Source organism: Salmo salar, chromosome 20, assembly GCF_965601325.2.
Source record: "Salmo salar chromosome 20, fSalSal1, whole genome shotgun sequence".
In the NCBI taxonomy this organism is placed as follows: Eukaryota; Metazoa; Chordata; class Actinopteri; order Salmoniformes; family Salmonidae; genus Salmo; species Salmo salar.
In genome coordinates this window covers 2,665,282-2,690,519 of record NC_138310.1, presented here as the reverse complement: position 1 = coordinate 2,690,519, position 25,238 = coordinate 2,665,282, and the positions used below count along the sequence as shown (strand labels likewise).

Genomic DNA, 25,238 nt, shown 5'->3' with positions numbered 1-25,238 from the left:
ACTTCTGGTCCCCACAATGATAGTAAAACCAAACACACACACACACACACACACACACACACACACACACACACACACACACACACACACACACACACACACACACACCCCCCCGTTTCTCCCTTCTTTCTCTCTTTTGTCTCTCTCTCCCTCTGACCTCCGGTTTCCTCAGTTATTCATGAGCCATCTGTCTGGATGAGATGAGTGTTGTGGCAGATGTGTGGCAGACAGGACCTGATCTGTCCCTCTGCCGCTCCGCTAATTGTGTCCTTGTCTGCATACCAGACCATGGGCTCTCCCAGAAACACACACGAGTGCAAACACAAACACATACATGCACGTACAAACGCAAATGCAGGCGCGCTCATACACACACACAGCACACACACACACACACACAACAAATACGCACACCACAGGTGCTCCCACTCCAAAGCTAGTTATAAACGATCTTACCCTTAACAGCCTGATCAGGATACACATAGCTTTATGTGCTGTTAGATGACCTGTTCTCACCCTGCATATATTCATGTCAGGGAAACATTTAGGAATTGTAGTTCTATCCCTGCGTATGTGAACGACTCGATTTGGTCTTACGTAGCAAAATGTTTAATTGTGTTTTTTATATTAGATAAAATAATTGACTCTGAGTTAGAACATGGTATATCATACACTACAGTTGAGGAACAATGGGAAAGTAATTCTGCTTTGAAAGTTGATCAACTTGTAACCCCACTTTTGAGAAAATGGCCCTTGAATATTTTGGTACCCCTACTGCAGAGCTCTTCTTTGTCTACACCCATTCAGCATTGTTCACATCCTCTTAAGCCTTAGTCCCACCCATCTCTTTAAGGATTCACATGTGAGGCCATGTGCTAAACAGAGCTTGAGTACTGTAGTGTACTAAATGACCGAAGATTCCAAGATTAAAGGCTGGTTTATACTACGTCTATCAACATGTCTGTAGACAGTTGTCGCAGTGACATCATGAACATTCTATTGTCGTCCTACATCAAACTTGTTGTTTTCATTATGAAAAAGTATAAACACAAAAATGACAGGCTGCATGACATCAGCAGCCTGGTGGTCCAAAATAGTACAACTGGTGTATTTAACACCAATCAACCCATCCGTTTAAAAATGTATTTAGTATATGTCATTCTAGCAAACCAGGCAGCTAAAAGCAATTTTCTAAACAATGTTTTGGTTCCTTTCTAGCTTGTTAGCTAGCAAGCTAACGTTAAAAAATACCATATCATATAGCTGACAAGGTCTTAACTTGAGCTCATTTGTATTCATTATTACATGAAAATAAACTCACAACAAGATCATTATTGTAGTGGTCTGGGTGTAGCTGGTGCAGAGGAGTCAGGCGCAGGACAGCAGAGATGAGTAACACAAGTACCTTTACTCAAATATTCCAATAAGATGTCGTAATACCGAGCCAACAATAACGGACCAAACATACATAAAACAATCACGCACAAAAACCATGGGGAAAACAGAGGGTTAAATAATGAACATGTAATTGGGGAATTGAAACCAGGTGTGTAAAACAAAGACAAAACAAATGGAAAATGAAAAGTGGATCGGCGATGGCTAGAAGGCCGGTGACGTCGACCGCCGAACACCGCCCGGACAAGGAGAGGGACCGACTTCGGTGGAAGTCGTGACAGTATCCAGCCGCGCGTCGACACCGACCTCGGGGATGACCCGGAGGACGAGGCGCAGGGCGATCCGGATGGAGACGGTGGAACTCCCGCAGCAACGAAGGGTCCAAAATGTCTTCCACCAGTAGCCAGCATCTCTCCTCTGGACCGTACCCCTCCCACTCCACAAGGTACTGAAGGCCCCTCGCCCGACGCCTCGAGTCCAGTATGGCTCGAACAGCATACGCCGGGGCCCCCTCGATGTCCAGAGGGGGCGGAGGAACCTCCCGCACCTCAGACTCCTGGAGTGGACCAGCCACCTCCGGCCTGAGGAGAGACATATGGAACGAGGGGTTAATACGGTAATCGGGGGGAAGCTGTAACCTGTAGCAAACCTCGTTCAGTCTCCTCAGGACTTTGAATGGCCCCACAAACCGCGGGCCCAGCTTCCGGCAGGGCAGGCGAAGGGGCAGGTTTCGGGTCGAGAGCCAGACCCGGTCACCCGGTGAGAACACCGGGGCCTCACTGCGGTGGCGGTCGACGCTCGCCTTCTGACGCCTCACGGCCCGTTGCAGGTGCACATGAGCGGCGTCCCAGGTCTCCTCCGAGCGCTTAAACCATTCGTCCACCGCAGGAGTCTCAATCTGGCTCTGATGCCAAGGTGCCAGAACCGGCTGATACCCCAGTATGCACTGGAAGGGGGAGAGGTTAGTGGAGGAGTGGAGGAGTGGCAGAACGAGTTTTGGGCCATCTCTGCCCAGGGGATGAACGCCGCCCACTCCCCAGGCCGGTCCTGGCAATAATACCGCAGAAACCTACCCACATCCTGGTTTACTCTCTCCACCTGCCCATTACTCTCGGGGTGAAAACCCGAGGTAAGGCTGACCGAGACCCCCAGACGTTCCATGAACGCCCTCCAGACCCTTGATGTGAACTGGGGACCTCGATCAGACACTATATCCTCATGCACCCCGTAGTGCCGGAAGACGTGTGTAAACAGGGCCTCCGCAGTCTGTAGGGCCGTAGGGAGACCGGGCAAAGGAAGGAGACGGCAGGATTTAGAGAACCAATCCACAACAACCAGGATCGTGGTGATACCCTGTGAGGGAGGAAGATCCGTGAGGAAGTCCACCGTAAGGTGCACCCACGGCCGTTGTGGAACGGGTAAGGGCTGTAGCTTCTCTCTGGGCAGGTGCCTAGGGGCCTTGCACTGGGCACACACTGAGCAGGAGGAAACATAAACCCTCACATCCTTGGCCAAAGTGGACCACCAGTACTTCCCACTAAGACAACGCACTGTCTGACCGATGCCAGGATGACCAGAGGAGGGTGACGTGTGGGCCCAATAGATCAAACGGTCGTGGACAGCAGACGGAACGTACAGATGCCCAGCAGGACACTGGAGGGGAGTGGGCTCTGTACGAAACGCCCGCTCGATGTCCGCGTCCAGCTCCCACACCACCGGTGCCACCAGGCAAGAGGCCGGAAGTATAGGAGTGTGATCTATGGACCACTCCTCTGTGTCATACATCCAGGACAGTGTGTCTGCCTTAGCATTCTGGGAACCTGGTCTGTAGTACAGGGTGAAAACAGAACGGGTAAAGAACATGGCCCAACTTGCCTGGCGAGGGTTCAGTCTCCTCGCCGCCCGGATGTACTCCAGATTGCGGTGGTCAGTCCAGATGAGAAAAGGGTGTTTAGCCCCCTCAAGCCAATGTCTCCACCTCTTCAGAGCCCTCACAACAGCCAACAGCTCCCGGAGGGGTGAACAGTGGTGCCTGTTGTAGTGGTGCCGGTGGAGGCGCTGGAAGAACTCCTCCTCTCTCCCATTGGTCCATCATCTGCAGCACGCGATCCATGGCGGTTCCAAGATGTTGCAACATGGTCACATGCTGCTGGACGCGCTCCTCGACCGCCAAAGGGGGGTTGTCTGCTCCTGCTGACTCCATTTTTGTGGTGCGTGATTCTGTAGTGATCTGGGTGTAGCTGGTGCAGAGGAGTCAGGTGCAGGACAGCAGAGATGAGTAACACAAGTAACTTTACTCAAATATTCCAATAACATGTCGTAATACCGAGCCCACAATAATGGACCAAACATACATAAAACAATCACGCACAAAAACCATGGGGAAAACAGAAGGTTAAATAATTAACATGTAATTGGGGAATTGAAACCAGGTCGTGGCAAGCTAATTACAGAAAATAGCTTACAGTTGTGAGTGCGATGAAATAAAAGCAGGGCCTTCTACTGGAGAATTTTAGAACTTGGACACTGTCTCGTTGACCTAACGTTATATCCTAATTTGACTTTGGTGAAGGTCATTTTGTTCTTCACATTACCGTCTCTGATAAACACACATTATATAAAATAAAAAAGTTTATTTGTCACATGTGCAGGATACAGAGGGTGTGAACAGTAAAGTGAAGTGGTTACTTGCATAGTAGAGTCTTTTAATTAGACATGTAGCTTGCTAGCTAAACAATGAACCATAATCCAAACTCATAAGGTTACTACTTTGCATGAATCTGCTGGTAGCTAAAGCTAACAAACTAGGTTCAATGTTAGCTAGCTAGCTAACATTACGCTATAACTAGCAATGCAAATGGCTCTGAGATACGATTCATATTACTAAAACAGATCATATACTTAAAGTTAGCTAGCAAGCCAACCAGCTAACGGTAGCTAGCTAGCTAACATACTCTTTATCTTCTATTGAAAATACTTTGACTAAATTACAAATGTATAATATCTGAAAATGTAGCTAGCTAGACTCTCTTACCTGTATACATGGATGAATGCTTCTCCCTCTCTTTCATGTATGCCATGGTTGACCTTAGTTTGAAGATATCCTCTGGAGACAGGTGTTTAATACAACAGACTTCTTCTGTGTGTTTTATTTTAGACTCCCTCCGCATTATTTGCAATCAAACGCCAGAATTTTCTCCATCTTCATAGCTATCATACTCTGCTTCCACCGGGCATTGCACTGATGTCAAAACGCAGCTCTTCATGATATCTTTCAAAATAGCCGCTTTAGAAAGGATTACCTACACATACTGAGCAGCCCATGTTAGGGCTGGGCGATGTGACGATATATATCGTGTGACGATAGAAAAATGTATTTCGTTGTGTCACAATTCACACTCTTTACGGCAATATTTTTCATGAATTTGATGACGCTTTGCGCTCTTGTGGAAGGAAATTTGCAACACAAACAAACATGGGGGAGAGTGAACGTGACACAAAGCACGGAGACACGGAGCTCGTACCTAAAAGACGGGCTTCTTCAGTCGCATGGACGTGGTTTGGGTATGAAAAGTCTGATACGGACCAGAAAATCGTCCTCTGCAAAATATGCCGCAGGCCAGTCCCAACAGGCTCAAAAACCACTAACCTCTTTTACCACCTACACAAGAATCATGTGAAACAGTACGGATAGTGGCCATGGCTGAGACCCCAATAAGTACAGTCAAGTACTCAAAACAAACCCCCGACTCAGACGTTGCAAGAGGCATTTGCCCGCGGCACACCATATGGCAAAGAATCATGAAGATGGAAGGAGATAACAGCTGCCATTAAACTTACATCTGCAAAGACATGGCCCCAATTTACACAGTCGAGAAACGGGGGTTTCGTGAGTTGGTGCTAACACTCGAACCAAGGTACCAAATGCAAATTGATATGTGACACGTATTAATGCCAAAATAACATGCAGGACAGGCAAGCCCCCCCAAAATATATATATATATTTTTATATATTTTAGACCTATATTTATTTTGTTTTCTATTTACCTTTTTAGATTTTACACATCAATATTTGATATTTTGCTACATGCTTAATTGAACATTTGCACAAAGGTTCCAAATGAAAGGAGAAATAATCAAATATGAGTAAGTACCTTTTATTTGTTGACTATAATTCAAAATGTAATAAGAAATAGGCCTTTACATGTGGTCATTTTATAAAAACTATTTTTTCATTGAATTTACATAAAATGTGCTATATTGTGATATGTATCGTTATCGGGATATGAAATGACCTATATAGGGATATGAGATTTTGGCCATATCCCCCAGCCCTAGCTCATGTTATAGACAGAAACGTGCTACATGGCAGACCAATCCCAACTCATCTCTCGGCATGTCCGGCCCATCCAATATCTCAGCCAATTATGGCTAGCGGGAAGGTTCTCGTCTTTTTCCGTGGCTAAACCAACTAGGCTCGTAATTGAATAATTTTATTTGTATTTACAGATGGCATACAGGTATGTTATTAATGCACGTAAAAGTTCACATGTTCCAGAATGCATTGCTGCCAGAAAATGGATTTTGATAAAAAAAATACCAGTTTACATTCAAATGCCTATCCTGCAAGAGTGGCGGCTATTTTCCTGAAATGAGTCACATATGTTCATGGCAGGGAAACATTTAGGAACTGTAGTTCCAACTCTGTGTATGTTCATGCCAGGGAAACATTTAGGAACTGTAGTTCCAACTCTGTGTATGTTCATGCCAGGGAAACATTTAGGAACTGTAGTTCCAACTCTGTGTATGTTCATGCCAGGGAAACATTTAGGAACTGTAGTTCCAACTCTGTGTATGTTCATGCCAGGGAAACATTTAGGAACTGTAGTTCTGTCGCTGCATATGTTCATGGGGGAAGACATTAGGAACTACAGTTCCATCCGTGTTAAAGGGGGAAGCATTAAGGAGCGGTACCAACTCTTCAAATCCGGTTTCCCATTATGCCGTATACTGAGTGAATTCCCCTATAAAGAGTAAATGCCACCAGTCAAAGATGTTGGTCCTAGTATGACAGCCGGCAATGGTTTTAATGCACTTGATCACCATACACAATCACTTGGGTTTACAACCACTTTGTGAACATTGCCCTTAGCTTATTGATTTATACATGATATTAGGCTGCATTTGTATGCAGCCTAATATCAAACAGCCTAAAGTACACAGGTCTCGACTATATTTGGAACATGTTAAATTCCACACAGCAACAAGAATCCCTAACGCTGTGTGAGTGGAAAGAGGCCATTGCATCCCCTGAGATGCATTGTGTGATACATCTCCTAGAGAGACTTCTCTTCCCTTCTCCTCTCAGCTAAGGGATAAATAACACTGTCATGTTACCCATCCGGGCCCAATCTATTTCTCTTCAAAGTAAAGCCTGCGTGATGAATTGCAGACCCTGTGGATCCCCTGTCCCTACATGCCCTTTTGTGCTCTCAGGGCACTTGGCCGGGTCGCTGGGTCAGAGTGGGATGCCTCCATCATGCTGAGACAAAGCACCGGATGGGCCTAGAGTAGTGAAGTGGCACACACACACACACACACACACACACACACACACACACACACACACACACACACACACACACACACACACACACACACACCCCCCCCCCCCCCCCCCCCCCCCCCGACACACACACACACACACACACACGAGCCAGGGACGTATGCAAATGAGCCGGGAGGGTGTCAGGCTAGTCATGCACTGCTGCGTTAAGTAAACACCTCTCTCTGGCTGCTCCCACTTCTGTCCTCCTCGACCCTCATCACACCTTGCTATTATCTCAAGTGTTTTCTGTTCTCCCACATTGTTATTTTTGTTTTGGCAAATAACACAATTAGACGAGTGAGGAACAACCTTGATGTCTGCCATTCATCACTAGGTTGTTAACTGTCTGGGCATATCTCCACCTCTGTCTCCCTGTCTGCCTCTCTGTATCCCTTTCTATCTGCCTCTCTGTCTGTGTCTCTTTCTGTCCGCCTCTCTGTCTGCCTCCCTGTCTGCCTCCCTGTCTGCCTCCCTGTCTGCGTCTCTGTCTGCCTCCCTGTATGCCTACCTGTCTGTCTCCCTGTATGCCTACCTGTCTGTCTCCCTGTATGCCTACCTGTCTTTCTCTCTGTCTGTCTCTCTGTCAGTCTGCCTCTGTCTGCCAACCTGTCTGCCTCCCTATATGTCTCTTTGTCTGCCTCTCTGTCTGTCTCTCTGTCTGTCTCTTTCAGTCCCTCTGTCTGTCTCTCTCTCTGTCTGCCTCCCCTCTATCTGCCCCCCTGTCTGCCTCTGTCTGTCTGTCTATCTGTCTGTCTCTCGTTCTGTCTCTCTTTCTGTCTCTCTTTCTGTCTCTCTTTCTGTCTCCCGTTCTGTCTCCCGTTCTGTCTGACTCTCTGTCTGCCTCTCTGTCTGTCTCCCTGTCTGTCTCTCTCTGTCTGTCTCTCTGTCTGTCTCTCTGTCTACCTCTCTGTCTACCTTCCTGTCTGCCTCTCTGTCTGTCTCCCTGTCTGTCTCTCTGTCTGCCTCTCTGTCTCTCTGTCTGTCTCTCTGTCTACCTCTCTGTCTGCCTCTCTGTCTGGCTCTCTTTCTGTCTCCCTGTCTCTCTCTCTCTCTGTTTCTCTGTCTGCCTCTCTGTTTGTCTCCCTGTCTGTCTCTCTGTCTGTCTCTCTGTCTGTCTCTCTGTCTGTCTCTCTGTCTGTCTGTCTCTCTGTCTACCTCTCTGTCTGTCTCTCTGTCTACATCTCTTTCTGTCTTCCTGTCTGCCTCTCTGTCTGTCTCCCTGTATGTCTGCCTCTCTGTCTGTCTCTCTGTCTGTTTCCCTTTCTGACTCCCTGTCTGCCTCCCTGTCTGCCACCCTGTCTGCCTCCCTGTCTGTCTGCCTGTCTTTGTCTCAAATGGCACCCTGTTCTATATATAGTTCACTGTTTTTCACCAGGATCCATATGGCTCTGGTCAAAAGTAATTCACTACACAGGAAATAGGCTGCCATTTAGCACTCAGCCTTTGTGAGGAAAAGTGCTTCTCAAACATGCAGGAGAGCCTGAGTCAATGTGCGTTAGTTTATAAAGAGCTTGGAAGGAAGTCTGGCCGCCGCAAGACAAAGAGGTTCTTGTCTCATCTTAGACAGAGTTAAGATTGTTGTTAGACCATAATGGACTTTTCAAGAGGGACAGAGGTGCCAGTTTACTGGAACACCAGAGATTTGGATTTGTGGCTGTTGGTGTGTCAGGACTGTAGTTAGACACAACAGATAGGGGAGATAACATGTTGAAACCAAAGTTGGCAAAATAAGATAAAGATAAATAGCTTTTTTTGTTATTTGACATGGTTAGCACCAGTACAATGTTATCCTGTTGGGGCTACAGGTTAGCAATGAACCCCGAGACGGGATTGCTAACAAGGCTGGAAATTCAAAACATCAAAAATCTAATAATTTCAATTTCTCAAACAATCAACTATTTTACACAATTTAAAAGATAAACATCTCCTTAATCTAACCACATTGTTCGATTTTCAAAGAGGCTTTACGGCAAAAGCATAAAGTTAGATTATGTTAGGACAGTACATAGCCACAAAAGTACAAACATCCAGTTTCAATTCAAGGTCAGGCGTCACCAAAAGCAGAAACCAGCTAAAATTATGCACCAACCTTTGACAATCTCCATCAGATGACACTCCTAGGACATTATGTTATACAATACATGCATTTTTTGTTCCATCAAGTTCATATTTATATCCAAAAACAGCATTTTACAGTAGCGTGAAATTCAGATTTTTTTCTTCTCTGAAATGCTTCCGGTGAACATAACAAAATTACTATTCGAAAACATTGGTAAATTATAATATTGTCATTCAAAGAATAATATATTATCATCTCGTAATTGCTACCGAATGGCCAGATCTCAAAATAACTTTACTGGGAAATCACATTTTGCAATAAACGGGGTGCTATGCTAAGAACAATAAGCTATGCTATACAGTTAGCATCATCTAATATCGATAATAACATTGTAAATATCCCCTTACCTTTGATTATCTCCATCAGAAGGCACTGCCAGGAATCCCAGGTCCAGAACAAATGTGGTTTCTTTTGACAAAGTTCATAATTTATGTCCAACTAACACCAAGTAGTTAGCGTTCATTATGCTCCCACAAAACGTGGTGGGGGGGGGGGGGTGTAAAATCACGCCGAAAAGCTAAAAAAAAAATAGTAAATAATCTATTTACGTTTGTTCAAACATGTCAAACGTTGTTTAGCATTAATCTTTTGGTCCATTTTTAACATTAAACATCAGTAATATTTTCACACAACCTATCCTATGTCTAGATAAACAATTATGACAAACTCACGCTTCTCAGATTTATGCGCAGGCACAAAAAAATGAAGTGACGACATGTCAACTTCCCTGCATTCTAATTTGCTCTCTGTTTATCATAGACGCTTCAAACAACTTTATAAAGATCGTTGACATCTAGTGGAAGCCGTAGGAGTTGCGAAATGAATCCTTTCTCACTATGGTATCTATAAAACTATGACACTAAATAGTACAGTCACAAAATTCTCATTTTTTTAAAAATCTATTTTTCACAGGTTTTTGCCTGCAATATGAGTTTTGTTATACTTACAGACACCATTCAAACTGTTTTAGAAAATTCAGAGTGTTTTCTATCCGAATGTGTTAATAATATGCATATCCTAGCTTCTGAGTTGGTGTAGGAGGCAGTTAAAAATGGGCACATATTTTTTTCAAAATTTCTCAATACTGCCCCCTAGCTCCAACAGGATACAGTACCAGTCAAAAGTTTGGACACACCTACTCATTCAAGGGGTTTACTTTATTTGTACTATTTTCTACAATGACATCAAACCTATGAAATAACACATGGAATCATGTAGTAACCAAAAAAGTGTTAAAGAAATCAGAATTTGAGATTCTTCAAAGTAGCCATCATTTGCCTTGATGACAGCTTTGCACACTCTTGGCATTCTCCCAACCAGCTTCATGAGGAATGCTTTTCAGACAGTCTTGAAGAAGCACTTGTTGGCTGCTTTTCCTTCACTCTGTGGTCCAACTCATTCCAAACCATTTAATTTGGGTTGAGGTTGGGTGATTGTGGAGGCCAAGTCATCTGATGCAGCACCATCACTCTGCTTCTTGGTCACATAGCCCTTACACAGCCTGGAGGTGTGTTTTGGGTTATTGTACTGTTGAAAAACGAATGATAGTCCCACTAAGCGCAAACAGATGGGATGGCGTATTGCTGCAGAATGCTGTGGTAGCCGTGCTGGTTAAGTGTGCCTTGAAATAAATCACAGACAATGTCACCAGCAAAGCACCCCCACATCATCACACCTCCTCCTCCATGCTTCACGGTGGGAACCACACATGCAGCGATCATCTGTTCACCTACTCTGCGTCTCACAAATACACGACTATGTCTTTTGTTACTACATGATTCCATGTGTGTTATTTCATAGTTTTGATGTCTTCACTATTATTCTACCATGTAGAAAACAGAAAATATAAATAAAAACCCTTGCATGAGTGGGTGTGTCCAAACTTTTGACTGGTACTGTATATGCATTCATTATGTCAGTTTAGCCACATAAATATTTTACATTAGTATATCAGCACTGTAAAGTTGATTGGAATTGAGCAGAACAGTTGAAAGATCGAGTTTGATATACACAACAGCTCAATAGTGAGGGCAAACTATTAGCAATGTTGTGATAAATAAGAGAATCTCCCAAAGGTAAAAGGTGAGGGAGCAATCAGAGGTCGGTAGATAGGTCAGGACGTACAGTTTAGTAGACTTAGCAGGTCAATACTGCGTGTGAGTGCAAACTTTTACATCGATGATAATGTTTTGAGACATGGTGTAATTCCCAAAAGAAGGTGAGAGAACTTCTGTGAACTATCAAATCACACAGAGGTCATTCTGAAAGACCAGAGGGAAAAGTAGCGCTTTAATCACAGAAGAGTAAAAGCACATTAAAAACAAAGTCCAAAGAGGTCAATGTGATGAGTGCAAAATGGCGTTGGATTGTTCATTTGTTTTGACAGGAACTAATGGCGAGGCAATTGATATAGTACTATATATACAAAAACAATTGGCGAAGAAAAACCTGAGGACATTGATTTGCTTAGTGTCAGAAGATGCTAATGAAGACAAAATTACGTGGGGAGCTCAGAAAACCAGATATCCGAAATAAAGCGAATTGGTGGATGTAGCCTGTTAATGAACATAAAAAATAAGACAGTGAGTGGACATACAGTGAGGAGATACGAAGCGTGCTCTATCTGCAGCGGTAAAAAATATATATATATATAAATTGCTATTGTTAGGAAAGTAGGAGCTGTGGCTGGGAGGGAAGAGAAAAAAAAGTGATGCGATGCAGAACGAAAGAGTAGTGGAAGAAAACTCTTGACAGCTTTCCGGTGGCAGAGTATATCTGACTGAAGGTTGAGCAGGGAGGTTGGAGGGAAAGTGCAACAGAGGGCTGCTGTCAGGGCACACCACAGCCTCCGTTTAACAAGGGCCAGGGATGAGCTGCTACTGCTGCATGAACAGCAGGAAGGCAGGATGGAGGGATGTGAGAGGGAGAGGGAGGGTGTGGTAGAAAAAGTGAGAGGGAGCGAGGAGTTGAGAGAGAGAGGCAGAGAGAGGGACGGGAAATGGAGGGAGGCAGGGGAGGAAGAAGAGGAGGAAAGAGAGGGATGGAGAGGACAGGAGGGGTAAAGCTCATGCATTTTCCAGTACTTCACTACCTGTCACGGCAGAGAGCCTGGGATTCCAGTGATGGGTGTGGCAGCTGGGAATGGAAATCCTCACTTATGATAGGGGCTAGGGTCGGATTCACTGAGATTTGGGCAATATTTGGCACTGCCACCTGACATGGCATATTGGATTCTCTCCTGCTGTTACACTTTGACACCTTGATCTGCCTTTGATGAATTAGTGAAATCTCTGTACTTGTATCTGTACTGTGTCTGCATGTTTTTTTTATTTATTTCACCTTTATTTAACCAGGTAGGCCAGTTGAGAACACGTTCTCATTTACAACTGCGACCTGGCCAAGATAAAGCAAAGCAGTGCGACACAAACAACAACACGGAGTTACACATAAACAAACGTACAGTCAATAAAACAATAGAAAAAAAAAATCTATATTCAGTGTGTGCGAATGAGGTAAGATTAGGGAGGTAAGGCAATAAACAGCCCGTAGTGGCAAAGTAATTACAATTTAGCAATTAAACACTGGCGTGATAGATGTGCAGAAGATGAATGTGCAAGTAGAGATACTGGGGTGCAAAGGAGGAAAAAATAATATTAAATAACAATATGGGGATGAGGTAGTTGGATGGGCTATTTACAGATGGGTTATGTACAGGTGCAGTGATCTGTGAGCTGCTCTGACAGCTGATGCTTAAAGTTACATTGCTAGGTTAGAGATAGAATATTGTTCCATTGTTAGGTTAGTGCTAGAACATTGTTCTATTGTTAGGTTAGAGCTAGAACATGGTTCTATTGTTAGGTTAGAGCTAGCACATTGTTCTATTGTTAGGTTAGAGATAGAACGTTTTTCTATTGTTAGGTTAGAGCTAGAACATTGTTCTATTGTTAGGTTAGAGCTAGCACATTGTTCTATTGTTAGGTTAGAGCTAGAACATTGTTCTATTGTTAGGTTAGAGCTAGAACATTGTGCTATTGTTAGGTTAGAGATAGAACATTGTTCTATTGTTAGGTTAGAGCTAGAACATTGTTCTATTGTTAGGTTAGAGCTAGAACATTGTTCTATTGTTAGGTTAGAGCTAGAACATTGTTCTATTGTTAGGTTAGAGCTAGAACATTGTGCTATTGTTAGGTTAGAGCTAGAACATTGTTCTATTGTTAGGTTAGAGCTAGAACATGGTTCTATTGTTAGGTTAGAGCTAGCACATTGTGCTATTGTTAGGTTAGAGCTAGAACATTGTTCTATTGTTAGGTTAGAGATAGAACATTGTTCTATTGTTAGGTTAGAGCTAGAACATTGTTCTATTGTTAGGTTAGAGCTAGAACATGGTTCTATTGTTAGGTTAGAGCTAGAACATTGTTCTATTGTTAGGTTAGAGCTAGCACATTGTTCTATTGTTAGGTTAGAGCTAGAACATTGCTCTATTGTAGGTTCTATATAGAACATTGTTCTATTGTTAGGTTAGAGCTAGAACATTGTTCTATTGTTAGGTTAGAGCTAGAACATTGTTCCATTGTTAGGTTAGAGATAGAACATTGTTCTATTGTTAGGTTAGAGCTAGAACATTGTTCTATTGTTAGGTTAGAGCTAGAACATTGTTCTATTGTTAGGTTAGAGCTAGAACATTTTTCTATTGTTAGGTTAGAGCTAGAACATTGTTCCATTGTAGGTTATATATAGAACATTGTTCTATTGTTAGGTTAGAGCTAAAACATTGTTCTATTGTTAGGTTAGAGCTAGAACATTGTTCCATTGTTAGGTTAGAGCTAGAACATTGTTCTATTGTTAGGTTAGAGATAGAACATTGTTCTTTTGTTAGGTTAGAGATAGAACATTTTTCTATTGTTAGGTTAGAGCTAGAACATTGTTCTATTGTTAGGTTAGAGCTAGAACATTGTTCTATTGTTAGGTTAGAGCTAGAACATTGTTCTATTGTTAGGTTAGAGCTAGAACATGGTTCTATTGTTAGGTTAGAGCTAGAACATGGTTCTATTGTTAGGTTAGAGCTAGAACATTGTTCTATTGTTAGGTTAGAGCTAGAACATTGTGCTATTGTTAGGTTAGAGCTAGAACATTGTGCTATTGTTAGGTTAGAGCTAGAACATGGTTCTATTGTTAGGTTAGAGCTAGAACATGGTTCTATTGTTAGGTTAGAGCTAGCACATTGTGCTATTGTTAGGTTAGAGCTAGAACATTGTGCTATTGTTAGGTTAGAGCTAGAACATGGTTCTATTGTTAGGTTAGAGCTAGCACATTGTTCTATTGTTAGGTTAGAGCTAGAACATTGTGCTATTGTTAGGTTAGAACTAGAATATCGTTGGGTGGAGGGGGGGTGAATAGTTATGCATGCTCAAATTGACAGTTTTTGTATTTTTTCTTGTTTGTATCACATTAAAAAATATTTTGCATCTTCAACGTGGTAGGCATGTTGTGTAAATCAAAAGATACAAACCCCCCCAAAATCTATTTTAATTCCAGGTTGTAGGGCAACAAAATAGGAAAAATGCCAAGGGGGTGAATACTTTCACAAGCCACTGTATATTTCAACAGACAAGCTCAGTCAAACACAAATAACATAATTTAAGTGATCTCCAATATTTGAACCTAGGTCAGCTCTCCACCCTGGCAACCAGCACCAATCCCCACTACACGTATCTTTACGCGACACGATAAATGTCAAAAGGTCAGAAATCTCTAGGATGCCATTAGTTATGTCCAACCTATTAGCGCTGGCTAATTCTGCATAAAATCGACCCACCCATATTTAATGAATCAGCTTCTCGGGACCCCTCTCCTCGATTGCCCGGGGCTTCATGCTTGCGTCGATAGCAGGGAGGAAATGGGTCCCCAGGGCCAAATAACCACCGACTGCTCTCTCTTTATAGACACACTGCATCACTAGTAAGAGGAGAGCTATTTCCCTTCAGAGGGCACTGTTATACTGGATTTGAATGTGGATGTTGCTTAAACTGTATATATGCCATTTGTAAATGTGAAGGAAAGCACTGCATTGGTGATTTGAGGGAAGGGATATGTACTGATGTGAATATCTTAGGGCATTGTCTGATTGCAGAAGATTACCATTGCTACCAGAGAGCAATATTGCTGATTTGCTTTACAGGAAATAACAATCAAAAACCAATCAAGAGATAGGCAGAGGTGTTAAAATGACAAACATCACATTTGGAAACCTTCTAGGAGCAACATTTACATGGAAATAAAGATGAACATGAAGTAGTTTTTACGTAGTTTGTAAAACTGACCCTCTTTCTCTCTTTCTCAACCTCCCCCTCTTTCCCCCTCTCTCTTTCCCTCCCTCCCTCCCTCCCTCCCTCCCTCCAGGGGGGCGACTCCTGTTCCTGGTTGTATGGTTAAACCTGGTGCCTCGAGGAGTGGATGGCTGCCCGGCCAAATGTGTGTGTTACAGCGAGCCACGGCCCACCGTGGCCTGCCAGCAGCAGGGACTGTTCTCCATCCCTACCGAGATCCCTGTGCGGAGCCAGCGGATATTCCTCCAGAGCAACAAGCTGACTGTGGTCCGCTCCACCAGCTTCAGCTCCGTGCACAACCTTACCGTCCTCTGGATGTACTCCAACAATATCAGCCACATTGAGGCTGGGGCCTTCTACGGTCTGGAGCGGCTAGAGGAGCTGGACATTGGGGACAACAGTAACCTGAGGATCATCAGCCCCACAGCCTTCAGGGGTCTGTCCAAGCTTCACACCCTCCACCTGCACAGGTGTGGCCTGTCGGAGTTACCTGTCGGAGCGTTCCAGGGACTGTTCTCCCTGCAGTACCTCTACCTGCAGGACAATAACCTGCTGGCCCTGCACGACGACACCTTCCTGGACCTGGCCAACCTCACCTATCTGTTCCTGCACAACAACAAGATCAAGACCGTGTCGGACCACATGCTGCGTGGCCTCATCAACCTTGACCGCCTGCTGCTGCACCAGAACCGGGTCATCTACGTCCAGCCGAGGGCATTCAGCGACCTGGGGAAGCTGACCACGCTGTTCCTGTTCTACAACAACCTTACCGTGCTGACCGGGGAGACCATGGACCCGCTGGTGTCCCTGCAGTACCTGCGTCTCAATGGGAACCAGTGGGTGTGTGACTGTCGGGCCAGTACCCTGTGGGACTGGTTCAAACGCTTCAAGGGCTCCAGCTCTGAGCTCGAATGTAACGTCCCCCTGGAATTGTTCGGGAAGGACCTGAAACGGCTGAAGAGTAACGACCTGGAAGGGTGTGTGGAGACACCCCAGATCCAGACACAGCTCTTCAGCTCCAAGCCGCGTTCCGGAAAATTCCCCTCCACTGAAAATCCTCTGGGAGACGGAATTCCTAGATGTTGTCTTCCAGACAACGATAAGTCCTCTATCATCTCCGGGAAAACGATCGCTGACCCCTCATCTTACAACAGCCGTCAGATCACCAATAACCCCCTCAAGGAGAAGGAGAACATATCCAAGACCAAATTCAGAGAGCATGAGCGAACGAAAAACGAGACCATCCGGAATAAGCAGAGTCTCAACGACGGGCCTCTGGGGACCCTGTCCAACAACCTTGACCAGTCATTGGTTCAAATTGAAGACCTGGAACGTTCTACAGCCCCAACCAGGAAGAAAAAGAAGTGCACTAAAAAGCCAAAATCTGATGCCCAGTGTCTCAAAGGCCATGGATCTACAATGCAGGTGGCGAGTTCCCTCTTCATGTCCATAATCTGGATCTGGTTCTCGTTGGCCATGTCTTAGGACCTTAGGGGCTGGCTGGGAATCACATGCTAAATATACATTGCTGGGACTCACAGATTGTTATTAATGCTCATGACAATAATACAGAATCTTTCTGCAGTGACCTCTGACCTCCAATAATAGCCTAGAGACTGATAACCAGAAGGTCAGGTTTGGACACATTACCAGGGTAACAAGGACTAAGTCCTTGAAGTTAAACTACAAAAGAAGTTAAAATACAATTTAACAAAATGGATGCCTTTACAGAACACATCATATCTAATGTATATAATAAATCGGTGCCCAAATTGTTTGTTCTGTATGTACTTTACTGTACCGTGTCTAAGCTACACCACTTTGGAGACTCTCCTTATTCCTATTTCCCTCTCAAAAAGCTTTTACTGCAACAACAGTGACTGCTGAGACAGACCACTGAAAAAATAGGAAAAAACATGAATTCCAAGGGCCGGCTGAACGCACACAAAGAACGTTTATTAAAAAATTGATTTTCATCCCCTCCCCCCATTATTTATAAAAAAAAGTGATGCATTTGTTGGGTACTGTTATGTTTTTTATGTTTATACGTATTTCAGTAAAGGCAAATGTTTATTGTTCCCCAGTTTGAGTTCTGTTTTCATCACAGTATGGATACAGGTAGCATTGGCTAATAGAAGGCTGGCTAAATGTTTTACAGAGATTGCAATGGAATCATAGATATGCATTTTATTTTACTTGTGTACAAGTATGAATATATTATGAATAAAAGGTCTCCTTTCATATAACTGGTTGGTTATTGATGTTCTTTTTAGGCATTAGAGGTATAGTCTTCAGTATATCATCAGTATAACCAGTAACACAATCACACAGAATTCAACAGCCTCAAACAGAATCACTCATAACTGCTCAATCGTATTTTGCTTCTTCAGACTATTGTTCATGAACACAATGTAATGTAATACATGTCCAAACGTATAGGAGGCCTTTGGCAGTGTCTGAATTCCTTCGCACATAGAAATATGAAACAATGTACATTGATGATCTATAATCTAAAGGACACAAGGACATATTGCATAACATAAATAATAGCAGAGGCAGGTTTCCTCTTGCACTGCCAACTCAGGGATTACATCATCAACACTCATAAAAATGTACAACAGCATTCTGTTATGCTATTTTAATGAGGTATGTGAAAAATATATGCCCCATAACACTATAAAAAGATCCCTCAGATGTTGTAAAAAAAATGGCCCTGAGATCTACAGTGAACAGCAGCTAGTGTCACATAACATATCACTTAAGCGTACAGTAAGTAGACCCTAACCTCTCCCCCAGTTCCTTCTAAACAGATGGCAGGCCAAGCAGGGATGGACTGGGACGACAAATCGGCCCATTTCTAACACACTGGCCCATTTATTTCCTTTGAGGCTCTTACTCCAGCTAAGTTGTTTCCTGGAGGCCCCAATTATTAGCCAAATAAATTATTCTATATGTATTTTTTTTTTACAATAAACAATATTGACAGGCCCACTGGGCTAAAGATGGACCAGCCCATCTGGCACTTGCCTGAATTGCCCTGTGGACTGTTCGTATCTGGGCCTGGCCCACAGCGGCAGGGCAGGCTCATATTTTGTGGTGCTTTGTCAACCCTGGCCTGATCTCGGTATCTTAGCCCCGGTAGTACTCTGCATTTAGTTCTTTCTCCTCTCGGTCCTCCACGGGATACTGGCACCCGCTGCCTGGGTGAGTGACGCGCTGGCTCTTCTGTGTGTGTGTGACCAGCATAAGCTCACTTGGCGGCAGGTAGCCTAGTAGTTAGCGCGTTGGGCCAGTAACCAAAAGGATGTCGTGGATGTCGATCACAGTGGATGTCGATTGTGGCAGCCCCCCTTGCTCCTCTCTAATTCAGGGTTAAATGCCGAAGACATATTTCAGTTTAATGCATTCAGTTGTACAATTGACTAGGTATCCCCATATCCCAGTCATGAAACAGATTTCATTAATCTACTAAAGCAGGACTGCACTGCATCAAGCTTTCTGGAGACCACATGTCCTATCTGTCTTTCACTATATTTTGTCTTTTTCATTTCTGTACTTTGTAGGGGTGTCTAAGGGCACCAGCTCTTATGCCACCAATGCTGACATGACTAAAAAGAGTACCCATATACCTTTTGTCAACAGGATTGCCCTAAATGCTTTCGATATGACCCCTAAAAGGTTTTTATATTCTCTGTTTTTTACTTTTGTGGTGGGAGTTGATCTGGTCTAATGTCACCAAAGCTGATATGTCTGTAAAGAGAAAGCCTGCCCTTACACATCTTTCATCAATGTGCTTTTGGTGTTACCTCTAAAAGTGACTTGAAATGATTCACACAGACTTATTCGTACACCTCCTGTCCATATATTATTTTAGTATGACCTCGGAAAGCTATTTGAAAAAGATCTATACGGACCAATAGGTCATAAAATACCATTTGGAATAGCCATACCACTGTTTCTTTGTTCATATGCTTTGCGTGCGGCAAAATCTTGCTTTATCAGTAACTTCAAACGCAGTATGACACTTGCATAAGATGCCTCAGGGCAAATGACAGGAACACAAAATAAGGTTTATGTATATTGCAATCCATGATCTCTATATTGCTCATGATTTCACTAAATGATTCAACACATATGACAACCTGGCTGTATATTCAAAGAAAAAATACTCACATGGCAATTTTCATTGAAGGAGAGGAGAGGAAGAAGAGAGGAGAGGAAGAGGGAGAGGAGAGGAGAGGGAGAGGAAGAGGAGAGTAGGAAGAGAGGAGAGGAAGAGGAGAGTAGGGAGAGGAGAGGAAGAGGAAGAGGAGAGGAAGAGGAAAGGAAGATGAGAGCAAGAGGAGAGGAAGAGGGAGAGGAGAGTAGGAGGAGCGGAAGAGGATAGGAACATGAGAGGAAGAGGAGAAGAGAGTAAGAGGGGAGGAAGAGGAGAGGACCCAAGGGAGTCATGGAGATATCAATCTGGAGAGGGAATCAACAGGAGACGTAGGCATGCTCTTCTTCTACCTCCCCTCTAATAGACTAACTTGCTTTTCCACTCATTGTTAAATTAACAAACCTGTGTTAAAATAATAGCTGACATCTTTGGCTGGCGCAATAGGAATAGGAATGGATTGGATATTCATGGAAACTTAAATCCCTTCTATCTGGCAGTCCAGGCAGGCTAAATAAATGCTCACATTATTTTAAATAGTTCAAATAGTATTTGAACCCAGTTTTTGAGGCACTGTAGCTGGTGGAGGTGAAAGGCCTAGTGATTGTCCATCCTCTCCTGTTCAATCTTATCAAGATGATAAGCAGGCTAAACTACTCGATCCCATCACCCTGTCCATCTCCTCCCTGAAAGAAGGCATCTAAATGTCAATCATGTACATGTTAGGAGCCAAACACATACACAACTTCATACACACAGTATAGGTAATCCTCTGCAGTATAAACACACACTGTGCTGTTTTCCCTTTGTCATATACAGTACACACATTGAAATAGACACACATACAAAACCCTCACAACAACTCGTTCCCACTCCCGACAGGCCGCTGAAGCGACCAAATCTGATCTGGCTTCTGATCATGGCCTCAAACAGTTGCTGGGGCTGCAATGTCTTCCAGCAGAGCCGTGATGAGCTGAGACCACAGTCCCAAATGGCAGAGCAGAGCACTGGACACCTTCTCATCCCACTGCGCCTGAAATTCTCACCTCAAAGCCAAAGGCTGTGTCAGAAATGGCACACTATTCAGCGCACTACTTCTGACAAGGTTCATAGGGGCCTATATAGGGAATAGAGTGCCATTTCAGACATATACTAGGAGTGGATTCCTTTATCCTTCCAAGAAACAGTTTTATCCTCTTATCGCAGTGAGGAGAAAAGTAAATTAAACAAATTATAAGTACCCCACCTGCAGCAGGAGTCGTCCGGATGCAACATTGACTAGAATATTGGCTGGGAAACAAAATAAAAATAACTCAGGGCTAGGGATGATATCTGGTGTTAGAAGGAGGAAAATAGCTAAATGTAGCATTTAACTTGTTTTCAGCCCCCACCATGCAGCTGATGTGCAGTCATACTGTAATGGCTCTTGGTAGTTATGGTATAGCTTGGTAGTCATAGTAGCTCTTCTAGATTTGTTCAGATGACATATGTAAACAGTTTAATTAAATTTGATGAGCAAAAAATATTGTTCAATGTTTATTCGTTTTTTTGTTCGCTACAAACCACAAAGAAATATCTTAATTTCCACTTAAATTTGTATTTATTGTAACTTCCACTAACATACTTGAGAGGAGAGCCATCATTTAACTTTAATTTACATTAAAGTTTCATTTTCTGGAAGGGCAATAAACGTTTTCACGGATCATTTTCAATATTGCAATAACTGCCATGATCGATGTCATTTGGCATTGCATTTCCATTCAAATTTTTGGGGGGAGTGCTCGCAGTTATTTGTGGTTTATGTTTTCTAATTTGCTTATATTTAGCATATTTTAATTAATTTCAGCTTGCTTCAAAGACAAAATAACAAGGACTTTTACAACAACAAACAGTTAATATCAGCAGTCCAGCAATCCAGACCATTTAAAGAAAATTCTTCAATATTCAATAAAAGTGATCTGCCTACAACTCTCCATGCATATTCTCTTTGACTCTCCACATGTCCTTCACAGAACGCCCCTTTGATCATGAGTAATAAGACATTTTTCTAAGCTCCACTGAATGTGATTGAAATATTAGAGTTCATGGCCCGGGGCGTAGGCTTATATGAGAAAGTTTATGCTGCTCACCGCTAAAGGACCTCAGACATATAAGGACCACAGACACACACACACACACACACACACACACACACACACCACACACGCACACACACACGCACACACACACGCAAACGCACACGCACACGCACACACACACACACACACACAGTCATCCTGTAAGAAAGGCCCTGATAGGTTCAGTGGTGGCATAAAGCAGTCCCAAAGAAAACGACAGCCTCCACAAAAACAAAATTGCTCACAAACTTCCTAAAATATTCTTTCAACTTTTCTTTCTGTAATTCAAAGAGATGGGGCACAGTACACGATGGCTTCACAGTTGGTACATAATTATTACACCAAAGTCGCTGAGCTGGTATTTTCCAGAGTCAGAAAGCCCAGGGCTCTGTCCATCAGCATGGCTGCCTAGGGTGATGCTCGGTGAACAGATGGTTCATCAATGTCACCCTTCTCCTCTCTGATGTCCGCACGGCGCGGCACAGTGGAATAAGCAGCCTCATTTAAATAATTTGTGAGCATTTGACACGTTTGTGAATATTTGCTGGGATCAGTGTGTAACTTTAACCTTCACCACTTCTCACACTGCTGAGAGAAAGACAGGAAGGTGATATTAATGGGTTAAAGGGGCATGGGGTGAGGAATGGGATCATGGGGTAAATTCCTAGCAGAATGTTTTAGACGTTGTGACATCAGAGACCACTATCATCCTTGTCTCCTTCACAATGTGGCTAACAGGTGAGACGGTAACAACGTGGCTCAAAAACAACACCAACAACAACAGCAAACCCAACAACAACAGCACCACCACCAACAACTGCAAACCTAACAACACCAACAACAATAAAAACAGCACCACCACCAATAACAACAAAACCGAGAACAACAACACCAACAACAACCCAACAATAGCAACACCAACAATGCCAACAACACCAATAACACCAACAACACCAACAACACCAACAACAACAATACCAACAATAACAGCAACACCCCCACCACCATAAACATGGCTTCTGTTGCTGTAGGATTGTCCATGAGGCATCCAGGTACAGTGGACACATTAGTCCTCACTCTAAACCAGTGGTTTTCAAACCTTTCCTCGGGGACCCCCAGCCATTCCATGTATTTGAACTGCTCCAGAGCTAGAACAACTCATACATCTTGTCAACTAATTATAAAGCCCATGATTTGGGGAATCAGATCAGCTAGTTCAGGGCTACAACAAAATTGTGAAATGTTGTGGGGGTCTCAGAAGAGAGATTTGAAAACCACTGCTCTAATCTAACCCTACATACAGTACCTTTGGAAATTATTCAGACCCCTGGACTTTTTCCAAATGTTGTTACGTTACAGCCTCATTCTAAAATTGATTAAATCGTTTTTTTCTCTCATCAATCTACACACAATACCCAATAATGACAAAACCAAAAAATGTTTTTAGCAACGTTTGCTAATTTATACAAAATTCAAAACTGAAATATCACATTTACATGTGATACATGTACAAGTATTCAGACCCTTTACGCAGTACTTTGTTGGAGTACCTTTGGCGGCGATTACAGCCTCGAGTCTTTTTGGGTATGACGCTACAAGCTTGGCACAACTGTATTTGGAGAGTTTCTCCCATCCTTCTCTTCAGATCCTCTCAAGCTCTGTAAGGTTGGAGGTGGAGCGTCGCTGCACAGCTATTGTCAGATCTCTCCAGAGATGTTCAATTGGGTTCAAGTCCGGGCTCTCGCTGGGCCACTCAAGGACATTCAGGGACTTTTTCCGAAGCCACTCCTGCGTTGTCTTGGCTGTGTGCTTAGAGTCGGTGTCAAATCAAATCAAATGTATTTATATAGCCCATCTTACATCAGCTGATATCTCAAAGTGCTGTACAGAAACCCAGCCTAAAACCCCAAACAGCAAGTAATGCAGGTGTAGAAGCATGTGGCTAGGAAAAACTCCGTAGAAAGGCCAAAACCTAGGAAGAAACCTAGAGAGGAACCAGGCTATGAGGGGTGGCCAGTCCTCTTCTGGCTGTGCCGGGTGGAGATTATAACAGAACATGGCCAAGATGTTCAAATGTTCATAAATGACCAGCATGGTCAAATAATAATAATCACAGTAGTTGTCGAGGGTGCAACAAGTCAGTACCTCAAGAGTAAATGTCAGTTGGCTTTTCATAGCCAATCATTGAGAGAATCTCTACCACTCCTGCTGTCTCTAGAGAGTTGAAAACAGCAGGTCTGGGACAGGTAGCACGTCCGGTGAACAGGTCAGGGTTCTATAGCCGCAGGCAGAACAGTTGAAACTGGAGCAGCAGCACGGCCAGGTGGACTGGGGACAGCAAGGAGTCATCATGCCAGGTAGTCCTGAGGCATGGTCCTAGGGCTCAAGTCCTCCGAGAGAGAAAGAAAGAAAGAGAGAAAGAGAGAAAGAGAGAATTAGAGAGAGCATACTTAAATTCACACAGGAGAAATAATCCAGATATAACAGACTGACCCTAGCCCCCCGACACGTAAACTACTGCTGCATAAATACTGGAGGCTGAGACAGGAGGGGTCAGGAGACACTGTGGCCCCATCCAATGATACCCCCAGACAGGGCCAAATAGGCAGGATATAACCCCACCCACTTTGCCAAAGCACAGCCCCCACACCACTAGAGGGATTACTTCAACTACCAACTTACCATCCTGAGACAAGGCCGAGTATAGCCCACAAAGATCTCCGCCACGGCACAACCCATGGGGGGGGGGGCAACCCAGACAGGAAGACCACGTCAGTGACTCAACCCACTCAAGTGACGCACCCCTCCTAGGGACGGCATGGAAGAACACCAGGAAGCCAGTTACTCAGCCCTTGTAATAGGGTTAGAGGCAGAGAATCCCAGTGGGGAGAGGGGAACCGGCCAGGCAGAGACAGCAAGGGCGGTTCGTTGCTCCAGATCCTTTCCGTTCACCTTCACACTCCTGGGCCAGACTACACTCAATCATAGGACCTACTGAAGAGATGAGTCTTCAGTAAAGACTTAAAGGTGAGACCGAGCCTGCGTCTCTCACATGGGTAGGCAGACCATTCCATAAAAATGGAGCTCTATTGGAGAAAGCCCTGCCTCCAGCTGTTTGCTTAGAAATTCTAGGGACAATTAGGAGGCCTGCGTCTTGTGACCGTAGCGTACGTGTAGGTATGTACAGCAGGACCAAATCGGAAAGATAGGTAGGAGCAAGCCCATGTAATGCTTTGTAGGTTAGCAGTAAAACCTTGAAATCAGCCCTTGCCTTAACAGGAAGCCAGTGTAGGGAGGCTAGCACTGGAGTAATATGATCAAAATTTTTGGTTCTAGTCAGGATTCTAGCAGCCGTATTTAGCACTAACTGAAGTTTATTTAGTGCTTTATCCGGGTAGCCAGAAAGTAGAGCATTGCAGTAGTCCAACCTAGACGTAACAAAAGCATGGATTAATTTTTCTGCCTCATTTTTGGACAGAAAGTTTCAAATTTGTCCAATGTTATGTAGATGGAAAAA

General features: G+C 43.8%; 1 protein-coding gene across 1 annotated transcript in view; it reads left to right on the top strand.

The window, feature by feature from the left end:
* LOC106579809 (reticulon-4 receptor) overlaps positions 1 to 17,694 on the top strand; it is a 65,997-nt gene extending 48,303 nt beyond the window's left edge. The window contains exon 2 of the mRNA XM_014160004.3: positions 15,522 to 17,694. Within this exon, the coding sequence (XP_014015479.1) occupies positions 15,522 to 16,933 (1,412 nt within the window). The 3' untranslated portion in view covers positions 16,934 to 17,694. The remainder of the gene's footprint in view (positions 1 to 15,521) is intronic.
* The last annotated feature ends 7,544 nt before the right edge of the window (positions 17,695 to 25,238 follow it).